Consider the following 18,342-nt stretch of genomic DNA (forward strand, 5'->3'; position numbering starts at 1 on the left):
TGTTCTCCACAGTTGATGATTTTCTGCAGAAAAACGGCTGAGAAAAAGAACCTATTTCATTTCCAGTTCCCATCACTGCGATTTCCACATGGATGTGACGTTCAGTCCAGCTTCCGAAATGCCCAGTTGACTCACGCGGGGACACCCCGGGGCGGGGCGCAGGAGTTTCTCTGGCAGCGCGGCGGGGCGGGGCGGCGGGGCGGGGTCGGGGCGGGGCGGAGTGCATCTGGCTTCCCGCTCCTGCTGCGCCTCCTGCGCCCCCTAGCGGCGATATCAGGGCTGCGGGAGTCTGGGGCTCGTGTCACGTGACTGGAAAGTCCCTGGGTGGAAATCCCCGCTGTCCGCGGGCGGTAAAACAGAAAGGGAAAAAAGAGAACTGGCAGTCGGCAGCCTTCGCGGCGGCCAAGTGCGACAAGCTAGGAGGCCTTGGGGGCGGAGCGGCGAGAGCAGCCGCCGGGAAGACTGAGGTGGCAGCAGCAAAGGAGATCTACAGCCCCCGGCCGGCCCGCCGGAGAACTAGACCGAACCAGGCGTCCATGGGGAGCCGCCTCCACCCGGCCCCGACCCGAATTGCGACCCCAGTCTGCGGTGCATGCTTGTCCTGACCTGGACTTGGGATTTCTGAAGAGGATCGCGCGGCCCGAAGAGGTAACCCCGCGTCCCTGTGCCTTCTGCCACGGGCTCTCCCGGGACAAGGGCTGCGGGTGCGAATTTGGCAGCGACCCGCGGGCTGGCCCCGTCGCCTTGGCCTGGTTTTGCCGCTGTCCCAGAGGGAAGTTTGTTGGCCGTTTGTGACCCCTGTAGGTTCTGAGCTGCTGAGAGTGCAGGTGGCCGCCAGATGTTCGGGTGACAGCCTGTATTCTAGGATCCAGCCAACTGTTCCTTGCAGCTCATGCAGAGAACTTGAACGGCAGTTGCTTGGGGGAGAGTCGCCCCCCGGAGCCGCTTGGTCCGGGTGGTCATCGGTGCTTTGCTCTTCGGCTTGTCCCTTTTGGAGTCGAGCTCTGCATGCTTACGGCCACGTAGACCTTGCAGAACCGCCTGGCCTCTTTCCAGACTGTGCAGCACCGGTCCAGAGGGGTGGGATGTCGCAGCGGCAGCAAAACCTAGGGGGCGGGGGGCCCGGTCAGCTCTCCTTTCCGGGAGGGCTTGCAGACACTCAGAGGGCAGCAGTGTCAGAGAAGTATGCATGGAGCAGGAGGTCGTCCGCCTGCCTTGGGGGGTGACTCCAGTTTAGAGCATCTGCAAGCCCCTACCCCCAAGTCAGACTGTCTTTGTCAGCCGGGGTCGTCCCACATCCTGCCACCTGGCCTTTCAGGAAAGCCGCGGTATTAAGTAAGGAAGGAGCGCAACTCTTGTTGAGACCGCTTTCTTTTCAGTTCTCCCTGCCTCTGATCTTTCCTCGGAAAGCCACGCTGGTCAACTCTCTCAGGGCAGCCTTTTGGGAGAACCAGTGTTTGAGTCCTCTGGACCAGAGCCCCAATGTCCCAGATTATTAAGCAGCCAGTTACTGCTTCATTCTTGTGTCCTAAGGTGCTGCTTTATTTTTTGTTTTCAATTCTTTGTACAATTTTTGACTTTTTGAAGTAGTACTTTCTGAAAATTTAATTTCTGTTGGTAGGCCAATGAGGTATCAGAAACATGAAAGAAATGTTATAGGTGATATTGTCTTTGCAAATAAGGACATTACATTCATAGCTCAGAAATTCTTTATCACAAGTCAGATTATTCTTTAATCTCAAGTGTGGAGAAGTCTAAGTCCTGGACACTTAGGCAATGGGCATTGATTTCTTTTAAGGAGGCAATGCTGCAGGCCATTCAAGGCTACACCAATGAATGAGGTGACACTGGGCTGTCAGATATTGACATTTGCATGTCTTGCCTGTGGTTCTAGCACTCACTGTTTGAAAGATCTTAGGTGCAGAAGAGAATAACGGAAGAGTCAGAAAAGCAAAAAGAGGCTACACCTAGTTTGTTTCGGATCTTCTTGCCTGTCTCCGTGTGAGAGCAGCAGGCACTGCAGCCACAGGTGTGGTGTTGTGAGATTAACAAGGAGGTGGGTTTGGAAGACAGGACTTTTAGGCAAAGCCCTGCCCTTGGATGGTGTGGGAGCTACCTGAGCAGGACCAGTACTGCAGGTGCTGTAGCTGGAGACTATGATAGTCATGTGACTTCATGCTGGGGAATAATGTTATCTTTGATCTTTTGCCTCAGCACCAAGCTGATGGTCAGGCAGTAGAAGTATGTGGTCAGGCCATGCTTGCTGAGTGATGGATGGACAAATGAATGACATCATGAAAGAGGCTTTTGCCATGCCACCAAGGGGGAGCGTGTGTGATGTTTTTATCCCTTAGTTGTGTCTGTGGCCTTGCCATGCTTTTGCCCAATTCCACCTGCAAGGAATGTCTGACGTCAAAAAGGAGAGATTACCATTTGACCCAGAGAATGACTTCTTCCAGGCATCATCTAGCTAGCAGATTAGGAAACCTGATCTAAATCTACCACCAGAAGACTCCTCAGAAGGAACCTTGGAGTCATCTAGTCCACCTGTCTCCCTGGAGTGGGCCATGAGAATTTAGACCATTTTATCAATGTCTTTAAGAAAGCTGAGACCTACCCCAGACAGGCTTTCTTGTAAGAGGGAGGTTTCTTCTCCCTCTTAACTTGGTTTAACTTCTTTGTCATCTAGAGTCTTGCCCTGGAAAACAGTATGCTAAAGGACTGGGATTAACGATCACAGTGAAACTTCCTAGAGGCTCAGTTCGTGCTCTGAAACTGTCTTTGTCCTCATCTTGGAAATTTGGATGGATGGCAGGGCACTCTGCTCAGGGTCAGTGAATGTCAGCTGGCTCTCCACAAAGAGATGAGCTGTGAAGTCCCACGTTAAATCTATTCACATCTTCCTATGCTATTGTCATGGATTGGAGATGCTGGGGTTATCCCCCTCCTCTTTCATTTGTTCCGAGTGGCTCCCTCTGGCTGCAACTTCTTTCCTTGTCTGCTTCCAAACTTTTATTTCTTTCCACTGGTTGATTGTGCTTGAAGATTTCAGGATGAAGACAGGGTGAGAAATCAATCTGAGTATTGGTAGCTGGAAGATGATGATAAAATTGGGTTGGCTGTTGAGTTTAAGTAGTACAGTTAATTCCATCATTGCATAGAATTATTCTATGCTTTTACTATCTGCCCTTGGAAGTATAGGATTTATTATTCTAGTATTGTTATTATTCTAATTCTTCTTCTGATGTTGTAAAGTTCAGTGAAGAGGTTCTGAGAGACTGCTAACTGTTTGCTCTTAAAATTGGAAAGCATCTTGCTGGGAGTAGACTTTTTTGTTGGTTATAAAACATTCAGTTTAACTCTCTATGTAAATATGTAAATAGCATTTTATAAGTAAATGCTTTATAAATGTTCCTTTTGGGGACTATAGAGAAAACTCCAATCGACAGCCTACATAGCAGCATAAAATTGCAGGATTTCTCACAAAATATTTGTTGTCTTTCCAGTATAGGGAGGGAGTGCTTGAAAGAGGTAAATCAAGACATGGACTAAAAAGAAGGGTTGCTTGGTGGTGCTCTTAGAAGAGGAGCTGACTTGTCAGGGCTACATTGTGCCTATAACCAGCATTCAGGGCACCTCAAATCCAGTGTTTGCCCCCAGAACAGCATCAGGATGAGATGGGAGTTTCAGTCGGTTAGAAGGCACCATACCTGTTGCTGACAGACAAGCTTGGCTCCCTGACAAACGTTACTGAAAACACGGGTTATTCCCCTCCTCCTCATTGCCCACTCCTTCTCTTGTTTAGACTAATCTTTAAAAATGATGTAACTTAAAACTGTCCAGTGTGAGTTCATCTTTGGGGCCAGCTAGTATCCTGGGAGTAGAGGTGACTAAGATCTTTTGCCTGCTGCTCAGGGTAATGACAAGATCAGACGGTGGGGTTTCCTGCAGGCAGGTATATAGGAGTCATATCAAAGTCAGACTAACAGCGTGGGGTTTTCTTTCCCTCCTCTTCAGGTATTGGAGAGCACCATGGCTGAGCAACTCCTTCCTCTGGCCTTGTATTTGAGCAATATGCGGAAAGCTGTGAAGATACGAGAGAGAACACCAGCAGATATTTTTAAACCTACCAATGGAATCATTCACCATTTTAAATCCATGCACCGATACACTCTGGAAATGTTCAGAACTTGCCAGTTTTGTCCACAGTTTCGGGAGATCATCCACAATGCTCTCATTGACAGAAACATCCAGGCTTCCCTGGAAAGCCAGAAGAAGCTCAACTGGTGTCGAGAAGTCAGGAGGCTTGTGGCCCTGAAAACAAATGGTAAGATGTGCTTTTGTCTAGGCGTTGAGGTGGCTCCTACCATGCTGCATCCCTATTTATTAAAAGGCACCGGGCCCAAATCAAATCTCTTAAGGCTATAGGTACCGTAGTATAGAGACACTCTGAGGGGCATGTGACGAAAGCAAGCTTGCTTTGTGAGTATTTCAATTAAGGGTGATTTCTAGTGCATGTTAGAGAGCAGAGCACACTGAACCTTGGAGAATGCATTTCTGGACACTGTGTGTTAGGTGTATGTGTAGGGTATGTAGGTATGACTTCTATATCTAATTCTTGTGACTGTTTAATCATCTGTGAAATACCCTTCCCTCACGAGTAATGGAAATATCAAAAGGCTTTAAAAAGTTCAGAAGAAAAGCATGGTGTGAAAATCAATAGTGTTTTCCACTGTCATTAGAAAATGCTCGTGATGATGGCCTTACACTTCTTGAATCGATGGCATTTTATGGGTTAACCACTGGCTGTTGTCAGCTCCTCCCTTACCTAGGTTCTGTTGCCTGCAGTCCCAAGATACTAACTGGACAGATAAACCTGAGTTCTTAGTGCAGGTTTTAGTCCTTTATTTCATTCTTTTTAGGGATTCCTAGTACTGTACCGAATTTCTTGCTATCTGTGACTGTCTGCCCAATGGCTGTTTACAACTCATTGCTGTTTCCTGTTCTAAACTTCACTGTTTTTTTTTTTTAATTATTTCCTTTGAGCAAGAGTATGCACATCACAGAAACATTCAAGCCTAGTGTTAAATGTAGAAACAAAATTCTACTTTATAAATGTAGTTAATTATTGCAAGAAGCAGTAGACTGCTTATTGTCTAGGTAAAAGCAGGAAACTCCTGTCCTTAGATCAGTGACAATCCTAAACCATCCCAATTATTTTGATTGATATACATCTAAGGGCAAAATAATACATCTTCATTGACAGTGAGACCAGATGATAAGTATGTTAAATGAACTGGTACATTCACTTTGGCTGTTTTTGACTTGGGTAACTTGGCACGATTGAGGGACATGACTTTTTCTTGGGTTTTGGGGGTTAAGTGCATCACCTAAACATCGTGCTTTTATTTTTGAAGCATAGATTCTTAGAAACATAGAAAGAAAACGGAGGCTTCCTAGTGTTTACACTGGTTTTGGCATTAAATCAAGAGATGCTTAGAAGTAGGTAATTATGTTAAGTCATCATCAAGGGGTTTATATTCCTGACAGTTTGTGGTTTTAACTCTCCCATTTTGTTACAAAAAGAGGTGGAGTCAACTTGGGAGAGTTGAAAAGAAGAGATTCTGCCAAATTAGAAATGTGGTAATAAGAAAAAAACCATTTTATGTGAACTGAACTGGGATTTTAGGTTCAACTTGCTCTAGTTCCTTAAGGAAAAAAATAGAATATAAAAAGTAAATACTTGTCTTGCAAAGATATGCATTTAAGTCAAGGATTCACGCTACAAATAAAACTACAAAGCAAGTGCATTTTGATATCATTTTCTGAGAGATGGGAGTTTTTAGGCTCAGAGTCCTTTTATTTCACCACTTACAAGAAAATTCCTTAAAAATCTGGAAAAGAAAGAGAAGATATTTAGGGGAAGAGGAAAACAAACGGCTTTTCCTTTCTGATTTTTATTAGCACCATTTTTTTTTTCAAGTCTTCCCCCTATAGGAAGGCTCTTCAAAGTCAATGGTCTATTTGGGGAGGGGGTGATTCACAAGTTTGCATTTGAGGATATGAGACTGCGGTGAATGAGGAAGGGAGTAGGTGGCATAAAATTGAAACTTCATTTGAAAAATTCCAGCGTCTATTGGCTGCAGCGATTTCACTTGTATAATGAGTAGCCCTATTCCAGCTCACCCTGACCACACCCACTTGGAAAGTCCAGGGTGCACTTCGCATTTTAAATGTCTGCACACCAGAACAAAAAGTACAATAGCTGTTGCTCAATTGCTAGTCAAATAATTTAGCACTGGGGAATTCCAGATGTTACTTAGGGAATTTTATGCTGGTGCATCTCAATAAAGAACTGAAAGTAAGCACAAGAAGAAGAAAAAAAGCCTTATCTTTGCTCTAGATTTTGCAAAGGGGAAATTTCAACAGCTTGCAATTGTTGCCACACTTCTGCCAAGACACAAGGCTTGAGCGATCTTTTTGGTTCATTTGTTTGAATGTTTATTTAGCTAGTTTTTCTGACTATGTAAACTGAAAGGATATTGGCTATGGATATGTTTGAGGGTGTTGTTGTTGTTGTTGTTTACAGTTGACTATAATTAGGACATGATAAAATTTCAAATAGCTTCATTGCCCCATATAGCAATGTAAGGAAATAATTGAACGTTTCTTTATAAAAACAATTATGCACTTCCCAGAAGAGCCTAAGGAGTTAACTTTTTTAATATTAAACATTTCTCTGAAACATTTATTCTTTGGAGGCCAAAAAAAAATGCCATTTCATGAGTTGTGGATTTTTAACCTATAAAAGTAACAAAGTGACAGATTAAAATTAGACCTATCTTTTTCTCAAAAGGCTCAGAGTTCTTAAAGTGCCAGCCGTAAACACTGAATCAATTTTCAAATGTAGACATCTAGACACTCTTTAGCTCTGAAAAGGGACTCTAATTGCTAACAGGCGGGTTCACACAAGGCATTTATGGGAGGTGGGGGTGAGTGAGCAGGCTAGTAGGTAATTCCGTCTCAATCCCATTTTATAAATCAGGAGAGGAAACTCCCAGGCCCTGCTTGCTGTGGTGGGCTGGTCAAGTCATTTACCCCTGAGTCATGGCCAGACGGTCCCTGTCTAGTAAGCGGAGCCAGACCAGCTTCCTGGTTTGAGCATGTTGCTCTGGGTGTTCTCTCTCAGGGTCAGAGAGCAATAGGACCAGCATCTGAGCCAGAAGATCAAGGCTTGTTAGAAAGGAAGGGACTTCAGAGATCATAATCCAATACCCTCATCTCACAAAGAGGAAAAATACTCAGAGGTTAAAAAATTCCCCACTGAGGGCAGAACCAGACTGGAGTCAAGGTCTCCAGACTCTCAGTCCTTGGTTCCTTGGGCTTTGTTAGAAGCATTCATTAAACAGAAGAGTTACAAGAAAGATTTTTTATTTTTCCCTTAAAGCTGTCATCACCTAGTGAAATGTTACCAGCTGGTCCTTCCCACCAGGGAGGTGGGAAGAGGATTCAGGATTGGGAACACATGTACACCCATGTCGGATTCATGTTGATGTATGGCAAAACCAATTCAATATTGTAAAGTAATTAGCCTCCAATTAAAATAAGTAAATTTAAATTTAAAAAAAGAAAGAAACTAAACCATTGGCGTTTCTCACAAGCACTACTGGGTCCCCACTTACGGTAGCAGAGAGGCTGGTTTATTCTGGAAACCTCTGCTAGGCCTTAGATTCGGATTGCTAGAATTTGCTTCCCTTCTGTCCTCAGGTGACGGAAACTGCCTCATGCACGCGGCTTCTCAGTACATGTGGGGTGTTCAGGACACAGACTTGGTCCTGAGGAAGGTGCTCTTCAGCACCCTCAAGGAGACGGACACGCGCAACTTTAAATTCCGCTGGCAGCTGGAGTCTCTTAAGTCTCAGGAATTCGTGGAAACTGGGCTTTGCTATGACACCCGGGTATGTTGGGGTTCCTCCTGAAACATTTATTGACAGAGCTCCATGGTGGGAAAACTGCATCTCCAGCCAGTCCCTGCTGTCAGGGAGCATATGGTTTGCTGGGTCTCGTGAACTTGGCTAAGCAGAGTCAATGGAAAACACCAGAAACCTCCCATGGGATGAACCCAAGGCCCTTGTCACTGCTGGGAGGCTCCCAGGCAGCATCTTCCCAGCTGGAGAGTCATTCTAGAATGATCTTTCTGATCACGGGTTTCCCTGTGGCAATTTTGGCTGTTTGGGGAGTTTGATGACCCTTGCTTGCTTTACTGAGCCCATCAGTCAGATTCAGAGGGCGCCTCCCCATCTTCGGCCACAAGGCTGGGACTCTGTGCACAAGGAGCTCGGCATGGTGTTTCAGCAGGGATTTTTCTGAAAGCAGGTGCTGTCCCCCTGCTCCTCTGCTTCTGAGTTTGCCTTGTAATGGGAAAAAGTAAAGGAAGAAAACCAGAATTGGGGGGAAAATGGGTGATAATTTGAGTGATGATCTTAAGAAAGGGTAAAAGTAAGCTCAGTGATACCAGTGAATAATTATAGAGTGGAGCCAAAGTTGTTTTTTAATGCAGAATGCATTCAATAGTTTCTTTCCTCTCCCCTTAGAATTGGACCGATGAATGGGACAACCTCGTCAAGATGGCATCCGCAGACACACCTGCAGCCCGAGGTGGACTGCAGTATCATTCACTGGAAGAAATACACATATTTGTCCTTTGCAACATCCTCAGAAGGCCAATCATTGTCATTTCAGGTGAGATGCCTGCTGATGGCGTCCCTGTATTTAGGTGCCTTTCAGCTTTAATCCCTTACCTCTTAGCGTGACCCAAGTTCCAAGCATCCATAGCTAAATGGACTCCCATGAAAGTCTCAGAGGGCCTTATCTTTTCTTTCTCTTTCCTTAAACAGACAAAATGCTGAGAAGTTTGGAATCAGGTTCCAATTTTGCTCCTCTGAAGGTGGGTGGGATTTACCTGCCTCTGCACTGGCCTGCCCAGGAATGCTACAGATACCCCATTGTGCTCGGCTATGACAGCCAACACTTTGTACCCCTGGTGACCATGAGGGACAGTGGACCTGGTGAGAAAACCAAGCATCTATTCACATTTGTAACTGCTTCTGAATCCTGCTACACCCTGTTCTTACTGAACGTCAGGGTTTGCTCTTTGGCTCCTTTTTGAAAGCCTCATTTAAGTATATTAGTTTTATTTAAATATAGTATTCTGTCATTTGTTTGATTAGCAACAATAATGCACTCACACTAATCATAATGCCCCCCCCCCATCCCCTCTTGTTTTGTGTGTCATTTGGGACCGACTTTGAGCATGTTAGTGGCAAATAGGAGATAATGTCTATTACTGCCACCATTTCTTAATTAACCCGTAATACAGTGCCTGGCCTGGGGCAAGTAAATGTCTGGCAGGCTAGCTATTACTGTACTAGCTTAATGTGGAACTAATAGGGTACTTTATAAATGCTTTAGGTACAATATTTTATTTCATTTCATCTTCACAGCATCCATGTGGATGCTATAAGCACTGATAGCCTTACTGTACAGATGAGGCACCTGAAGCTCAGAGAAGTTAAGTAACTTCCCTAATGTCACAGAGCTGGATAGTGGCAGAGTCAGAATCTGAACTCAGGTCAGTCTGAATCTGAAGTGCAGTAATTTAACCAGTAAGACCCGCTGCTTGGAGGCTGCTTTATATTCTGTGAACTTCCTGGAAACAGTATATTTTATATTAGAGTTTAGCACAGTTTGTTTCCCCATTTGATTTTGTGGCTAGATAATACTTTTCCATTCTGTAATTGTATCCTTTCTGCATTTTCAAAATGCAGTCGTTTTATATATATATGACCTCACACAAAATCTTGTTTAGTAGAATCATTTTGCTTACGTGCTATTTCTTTTTCCCTCAGAAATCCGAGCTGTTCCACTTGTTAACAGAGAGCGAGGACGATTTGAAGACTTAAAAGTTCACTTTTTGACAGTTCCTGAAAACGAGATGAAGGAAAATCTCCTGAAAGAGTACTTGATGGTGGTAGAAATCCCCGTTCAGGGCTGGGACCATGGCACCACCCATTTAATAAATGCTGCAAAGTAAGCAGTTTGTTTTTGGCTCTATCCTGTGTCATCTTTAAGCTGCTTCTGCCTCAGAGACCAATAGTAAAGTTATTTGAAGCCAGTTTCCTCCAACGTGAAACAAATTTAGGGGCTTGTGTGTGTCAGAGACAATCAGCTTAAGTGGCACTGACTTTGGTTTTCAAATGAAAACAAGGAATTTTTCCAGAGGCTTGTCCTGTGTATCTGGATGCTTGGAAGCCAGCATGGTGGCTTCAAAAAGTGCGTTCACATCAAGGATACTTTTTTTTCTTTTAATTGCCCTAGTGCTAGACTAACAAGTGAAAATTCTTAGAAACAAAAGCCTCGTTCTCCTGGCTTCTGGGTAAGGCAGACACATCACATGCAGGCTGGGCTGTAGAATGTGTTTCTGTAGCAGCCACATGAGTTGGCCACGTGGATCAGGGAGGAGAGACCCAGAGTGCGGGTTTATAGGTATCAAGATTGTAAACACTGGCTTGATGATAAAGAGATGCCTGTTTCCTAGAACTTGAAGTGCACAACACCGAGAAGGCCTAAGCTAAACAATTTCTCAGCGTGGAGATGAACAAATTTCAGTGAGTCAGAAGTCAGCACGGAGTGCCTGTTGGTGCGTCTGCCTCTTAGTTACTGCTCATGGCAGTTAACGCTGATAGGCACCAGACGCACATTTAAAATTAATAGCAGCAAAATACGGAATGCAACCTTCCCGTATAGTTTGTGTTGGAAAGTAGACTTGTCCCAAATGAATACCCTGAATAATGTTTCAGTAGAAATTTGATCTCTGAGAATTTAGATAGTAAAAGTAACTATTTCAAAGAGGAATAGAGTAAGTAGAGAAGCAGTCCCCAAGTAACCCCTTTCTTTAGCATTATCTGTAATTTGGGGTGGACCACAATTAATTAAATGAGACTGATTCTCAGAATAGTGATGTCTTCTCAGCATTACTGGACTGTGTTACATTAGAAGTGCAAACTATCACAGACTGCATTTCAGTGGGTGGGTAGAAAGTTATTGCCACAATCCATATTTTCAGTTTGCTCTATGAGCCAATGATATAAAATTGTGTGTGTATGTGTGTTTGTGTGTGTGTGTTTGTGAAGTCTCATATTTTTCCTTTTGTTCTTTAGGTTGGACGAAGCTAACTTACCCAAAGAAATAAACCTGGTAGATGATTACTTTGAACTTGTCCAGCACGAGTACAAGAAGTGGCAGGAAAACAATGAGCAGGGACAGAGAGACACACACCCCCAGAATCCTCTGGACCCTTCCATCCCCCAGCTTTCTCTCATGGAAATCAAATGTGAGACACCCAACTGCCCATTCTTCATGTCTGTGAACACCCAGCCTTTGTGCCACGAGTGCTCAGAAAGGCGGCAAAAGAACCAAACGAAAGTCCCAAAGCCCAACTCCAAGCCGGGCCCCGAGCTGCTCCCCGGCCTGGTGCTTGGGACCTCCCGGGGGGAAGTCTGGAGTCCTGCGGAGCCTGCCGGAGGCCCCCACTCGGCCCCTCCGACGGCACCCAGCCTCTTCCTCTTCAGCGAGACCACGGCCATGAAGTGCAGGAGCCCCGGCTGCCCCTTTACCCTCAATGTGCAGCACAACGGCTTCTGTGAGCGATGCCACAATGCCCGGCAGCTGCCAGCAGGCCACCCTGCGGACCCCACACGGCTTCCTGACCCGAGTAAGTGCCGAGCCTGCCTCCAGGATGTCACCAGGACATTTAATGGCATCTGCAGTACTTGCTTTAAAAGGACTACAGCCGAGGCTGCCCCGAACCTCAGCTCCAGTGGCTCCCTGTCCTGCCACCAGCGCTCCAAGTCTGACCCCTCACAGCTGGCCCAGAGCCTGTCCCCACACGCCTGCCGCAGAGCCGGGCCCGAGGCGCCCTCTGGTCACCACTCCCCGGCCACAAGGACTCCAGGGGACAGGAAGGGGACCAGCAAGTGCAGGAAAGCGGGCTGCATGTACTTTGGGACCCCAGAGAACAAAGGCTTTTGCACGCTGTGTTTCATCGAGTACAGAGAAAATAAACGTGAGTGTGATGATGGGTTTCCTCTCCTCTGCTGAAAAACTCCCGAGTAGAGGGCTGTATGCCCCTTAACTTCATGAAGGGAGCCCCTCTGGGCTATGGGGGGGAGTGTGGCTTGCCTGGGGGCAGAATCCCAGTAAGTCTTCCAGCACGCTTGGAAGTAAAAACACAAAATAGCATGTTCCAAGACCCACAGAGCTCTGTGCAGAGTTCAGAGAATTTGTTTTATAAGGTCATGCAATGCAATGTTTGTAAGGTAGAGTTCAAACAAGACTTCTTTTGAAACTCAAGCGAACTAGAGAAAATTCAAAATCTGAAGAGCAGTAACTGAAAAGAGGGCTTCCCTGGTTTCTCCAATGGTAGAGAATCCTCCTTCAATGTGGGAGACCTGGGTCTGATCCCTGGGTTGGGAAGATCACCTGGAGAAGGGGATAGCTACCCACTCCGGTATTCTTGCCTGGAGAATTCCACGAACAGAGGAGCCTGGTGGGCCACAGTCCATGGGGTCACAAAGAGCCTGACATGACTGAGCGACTAACACTTTAGGGCTTCCCTGGTCGCTCAGAGAGTAAAGAGTCTGCCTGCAATGCAGGAGACCCAGGTTCAATCCCTGGGTCAGGAAGATACCCTGGAGAAGGAAATGGCAACCCACTTCAGTATTCTTGCCTAGGGAATCCCATGGACAGAGGAGCCTGGCAGGCTACAGTCCATGAGGTCACAAAGCGTCAGACATGACTGAGCGACTAACACGCACAGACAGCTGGAAAGAGGGCGGTCTCCACTGACTACATAAGAATGCCTTTGTGGTTTTAGAAATATCAAATCTGAAAGAAGGATGGGCACTTAATGTCTCTGCTTGTTCTGTGGCTGTGACCTACCCGTTCAGCATGTTCCAAAGGGAGAGACTTGTAGAGTCAAAGATGTTTTAATTCCAGTGTTATTTTTGTTGTTTAGTTTGCTGTGTGTCTGAAAAGTTGCTCTCCTAGAGTGCAACTGGCCTAATCTGTGTCAGAAAACTGTCCTTCTGCTGGGTGGCCCATACGTTTTCCTGATGAGCCTCCACTCTCTTGCAGATTTAGTCGCTGCCTCTGGGAAAGCCAGTCCCACAGCCTCCAGGTTCCAGAACGCAGTCCCCTGCCTCGGCAGGGAATGTGGTGCCCTTGGTAGCACCGTGTTTGAAGGATACTGTCAGAAGTGTTTCATTGAAGCTCAGAATCAGAGATTCCATGAAGCAAAAAGGACTGAAGAGCAGCTGGTGAGACCTCTCGAGGGACTTCCCCGTCTCCTGCAGGCCCGGCCTCCTTCCCAGGGTGATAAGCGGGCTTTTCTCCCTGCTGAGTTCCAGGGAAAAACCAGGGGAAAAGTCAGCCTGGCCCCCAGGCTTGGACATGCAGCAGTTCCTATTGATTTTCATGGCCTAAGTTTGCTTTTGAATTCATTTGAAGAAGCAAATGAAACTAGTCGTGGAATAAAACCCATGAAAGCCTCTGAGAAGCCAGATGGTGATCAGAGACTTCTTGGATTTGTAGAAGTACAGACCTCCTAGTGGCCAGCAGGCTTCCTTAACTAATAACAAATCCTCTGTCATGAGATCCAAGGAGGAAGCAGATCGCCCCAGGTGCCTCCACTTACTGGCCAAAAGAAAGCAAGCATTTACTGACAGATGCCTTCCCTGTTGGTTGTTGGATGGTAGAGAATCTGTCTGAGTGAGGATAGCTTAGTATTCACGCAGTTACTATTCATGCAATTACTATTCACGCAGACAGAAGCTAGCCTCTGTGTTAGGGTTGGTGGTTCCCCTGGGCCTCCGTGAGGCCAAGGTCTGATTTCATGGGATGGGGAAAAGCGGTCCTTGGAGACTCCAGTCCATAGGCTGCCACCTGTTCCCTTGCCCAGGCGGATGCCCCTCACCTTACCGGGCCCTTTGTAGGACTCATACTGTCAGCTGAACAGGGCACCGTGTTCTCCCTGCAACGCATGATGATAGTTCTCTCTGCTCTCTCCACCCAGAGGTCAAGCCAGCGCAGAGACTTGCCCCGAGCCTCACAGAGCGCCTCCAGGTCCAAGTGTGCACGGGCCACCTGCCGGAATGTGCTGGCCTGCTGCAGCCAGGAGCTCTGCATAGAGTGCCAGCAGCTCAGCCAGCGAGCAGGCACCAGCGCCCGTCGGCCAGAGCACACCCCCGAGGAGCCCCCAACGCAGCGCTGCCGGGCCCCCGCCTGCGACCACTTTGGCAACACCAAGTGCAATGGCTACTGCAATGAGTGCTTTCAGTTCAAGCAGATGTACGGCTAACCCAACCCAGGGGGCCAACCCCAGGCCCAGAGAGGCCTAGAGCCTTAGCCCGTGGAGTGCCATTCTCTCTCGGCGCCCCAGTGCCACTCCTGAGGGCCCTACTCTGCAGGGTGGGCCTGGGCTGTCTGTAAGCGGGGAACGAAAGAAGCACTCGGTCACCGGCCAGGAATCTGAGCAAAGCGTGTGACAGGCCACGGGTTGCACGGGGTCAGGCCGGAGCTGCTGCTCCTCCTCCCCTTCCGAGCAGACGGCTGGGAACCTCCAAGCCAGGACTGCCCCACCATCTTTAGAGAAAAGGGAAAAGACGCAGGATCCAGCTGGACTGGAAAACCCAGAGCCAGTCCCCTGCCCTCCCTCAGCGTCTCTCGGAGACCGGGAGCTGAGGCCTCAGGGCCCGCAGGCCCTCTGCTGGAAACTCAGGAAGCTCAGGGAGCACGGACAGACTCAGGGCGTTAGTCGGTCGCGGTTTCTCCCTACAGCCTCACTCCTCTCCCACGGACACGGCAGAAGCAGAACCATCCACAGACTGTGATGCTGAGGCTGAACACATTCATAAAGAAAAGCAAGTCAGCTGCTCTTTGCAATACGCACCTTTCAAGACTCAGAACATCTTAGCGGGCAGATGTGTAACTCTTGGTTACAGCTGTCTTTACTTCTAAAGTTCACTCAAACTGAGGTGTGCATACATTGTGTACATATATCACGGCCCCTTATATTCTGTATGAGGGAAATTTTTTTTTTTTTTGGTCATGTTGAGATGCTGCCCTAGAAGTTTTAAGTAAGAGGACTGACTAATAATAATAACCTATTTTCTGGTTGTTGTTGAAGCAGGCACCTCTCCTAGACATAGCTTGCATGAACTCCACCAGCTGCTCTGTGAAATGGAAATTCCTGTGTAAATCACTTTATTTATTTTATTACAAACTTTAAGGTTATTTAAGTGAAGATGTTTCTTCTGGTCTTCAGAAAATGCTGTAGGGTCCTCTTGAGATAACATAAGACTGACTATCAGAAGCAGGCAAGTTCCTGATCATGGTGGGGGAGGTGGCCTTCTCCATGTACTCTGCTTGCCTTCCCTAGGAAAGAAACAGTCTCTTCCACAGTAAATCCATTGAAATCTCACGCTTTCTCGTGAGACTTTTGGCCAGAGCCACTTCCCAGCCCTTCAGTGAGAAACTATTCTCCACAGTGTATAAATGGTTCTGTGTATCCTACCTCCTCAGAGAGACGATCGGGAAGGAGCAGAGATGAGATCAGGGAAGGTCACGGGGAAAGATGTTGCCTTTGACGAAGGGTTTGTTTGCTGTGTTAATGCTGTGTCCTGGGGTGCAGAGCAGTGACCTCGCAGCCAGCTTAGCATTGGAACAGCACAACCTTGTAACCATGAGTATGAGGAAACCTCTCTCTGTCCTTGGCCTGCAGCTTCTCTATGTGTTTTGTGTTACTGTCATACTTGTGCTAGGGAAAAAAAAGGAAGCACATGGTCCCCAGAAGTAAAGGCTGCTATTTTTTGTTGTTGGTCTGGACTTATGACCTGAAAATCTTGGCAATCTGTACCTAATGCTCCATAGCCTTTACTGGTCTGACATGATGTGTTTTCCTCTTGAGAATCCATACACCTGTTCCTTTGGCATATCCCTTTATGTCTTTCTAAAGATTTCAAATAAACGTCAGTGTTTTCATTTAGTTCTTTTAAAGTTTCTATTTTAATATTTTATGTGTATCAATATTTTCATTCTTAATGTGAATAAATGGAATTATTTATGCTTATTATACAAAACATTTGAAATTTGCACATTTAATTGTCTCTAATAGAAAACCGTTGACTCTCCTCTATTGGCTTTCTTCAAGTCTTCCTAAATTTAAATGTAACTTTTCACAAAAGTCAAAATTAAAAAGTAAATTATTTAAGAGCAAATTTGGATGTTTTCTATTTACGAATGATGAAAGAAAAGGGCCCCCCATATTAAGACCATGCTTCCCAAACAGTTGTTTTAATGTGCACTGGTCAGGGGGTACATCTCTCACCCATGGGTAGTAAGAGAACCTGCTCTTAAGGGTAAGGCCTCTGGTTTAACAGGGAAGACACTGAGACCCAGAGGGGAGGTGGGCAGGACCTGCCAGTGCCTGTTCCTATGAGATGCTAGGTCCCTGTGCTCCTATGAAGGCTCCTGCCTTCAGCCTTACTGAAGTGCAGAGAGTGCAGACAAGAGGAGCAGAGAGAGACAGAAAGGGAAAGAAATCAGAGGGGAGGAAGGAGTGTAAGACTCCTGGGTCAGATCTCAGAAGAGGTGACCTACGGCTGTGATGGCCGTGAGGACTGGTGACCCCAGTGTCCTGGGAGATTATAAATGGCCCAGTCTTCCATCCAATACAAGAATATCAATGCTGAAGAACTGTGCAGCTCCTGGAATCTTTTTTTTTTTTTTAAGCTCCTCAGGAGATTTTGATCATCAGCCATATTTTAGAATCATGCCTTTAAAGAAACGTTTATAATATTTTTAAACTTACTGTGGGAAATTTTAACATATGAGAAGTATGTTGTTGAGAGTACAAAGTAGTTGAGAGTGTTATGAACCCTCATATGTCCATCCAGTTTCAACAATCAACACCTTGCCAAATTTGTTTCATTTGTCACCTTCTCTCTCTCTTTTTTTTAACTATTTCAAGCAAGTTTCAGATACTGTGTTCTCACACTCACCAATATATCAAGCATATATCTCTAATCTGTAAAATTATGTCCTTTTTCCTATAACCACCATTACTACCCCTGGCTAAATTACTCTTAATAACATCCAATCCTAAGTATGTATTCCATAATAATTTCACAGATTGTCCACTATACAGAGTCCTATTGCTTTGGGTTACTAACATTTAAGACTCTTTTATTCTTTAACACTCCCTCTGCAAAATGTCATGCTATTTGTTAAGGCAATTAGGTCATTTGTTCTGTAGCACAGCTCACATTCTGGATTTGGCGTTTTGCTTTCTTCTGGTGTCGTTTCACTTATTTTTCGAGACTTCTTAGTAGATTCTGGTTCAATCAGACAAGAATTGTTCACAGCGATGCTGTGTGTATCCCAGCCTGTCTGAGCTCTATGAATGCTTACCCAGAGGAATCACAAAGCCTCAAATTGACCTCTTTTCTTTTTCTCCATTCTTCCTCCATCTCTCACCTGGCATTAAAAATTACAGTCCTTCAATCAGCATGATGAACATAAGCATTTGACCATAAGTCATCAGGATTTCTAAAATAGGAAGTGACATAATTATCAAATTGTCTGATTCAGAGAAATGGCACATAGACTCAAATAGGGCAGGTTTGGAGGGCAGCGAGGGAGCCACTTGGGGTACATTCCAGTCCGGAGAATAGATGGACCTCGGGTTTGGCAACCCTATAAACCCTGTACACAGTTTTCCATGGGGGTGTATACACTATTTTTCTGAAGTGGAAACAGTGGCTTTCTTCAAAATCTCAAAGAAATTGATGACTTTCCAAAAACGCAAAGGACCTAGGCCTAGAGGGCTGAAAAAATAAGACTCGGAAGGAACAAGCTTTGCTTCAGCTTGCCCGGCTCTTTCCTTCTAACACTGTGGAATGTCACCTTCATACCACACACAGGTGGAAGCTCAGATCACCCACACCTGAGCTCATAATACTTTATCCCTGCCCTCTTCCTCCTGTGCTCAGGGAAGGGCATTAGCAGCTTCCAAGCTACCTCTAGATTTTGCCCCCTCCTCCCACATCCAAACTTCTGTGAAGTGTGTCTCTGAAACATCTATCAAATCCATACTTCCTTCCCTTTCCTTCTGCTGCTCCAGCTTGGGCCCCAGCCACCTGCTGTCTTTTTTTTTTCCTAATGTGCCTAGCCTCCCCTTTCTAGCCCACTCTCTTACTAGCTACCTATGCTTTTAAATCACAGACC

The 18,342-nt window shown here is 46.0% G+C and overlaps 1 protein-coding gene across 1 annotated transcript; it reads left to right on the forward strand.

The window, feature by feature from the left end:
* Window positions 1-291: 291 nt before the first annotated feature.
* Window positions 292-16,334, forward strand: TNFAIP3 (TNF alpha induced protein 3). The gene is made up of 9 exons (XM_069599291.1): window positions 292-648; window positions 4,018-4,327; window positions 7,768-7,958; window positions 8,595-8,742; window positions 8,898-9,068; window positions 9,909-10,089; window positions 11,220-12,124; window positions 13,195-13,376; window positions 14,132-16,334. Exons 2-9 carry the CDS (start codon window positions 4,033-4,035, stop codon window positions 14,414-14,416), a joined length of 2,358 nt encoding a protein of 785 aa, XP_069455392.1. The 5' UTR covers window positions 292-648; window positions 4,018-4,032; the 3' UTR covers window positions 14,417-16,334.
* The last annotated feature ends 2,008 nt before the right edge of the window (window positions 16,335-18,342 follow it).

The sequence above is a fragment of the Ovis canadensis genome, chromosome 8 (genome assembly GCF_042477335.2).
Source record: "Ovis canadensis isolate MfBH-ARS-UI-01 breed Bighorn chromosome 8, ARS-UI_OviCan_v2, whole genome shotgun sequence".
NCBI lineage: Eukaryota > Metazoa > Chordata > Mammalia > Artiodactyla > Bovidae > Ovis > Ovis canadensis.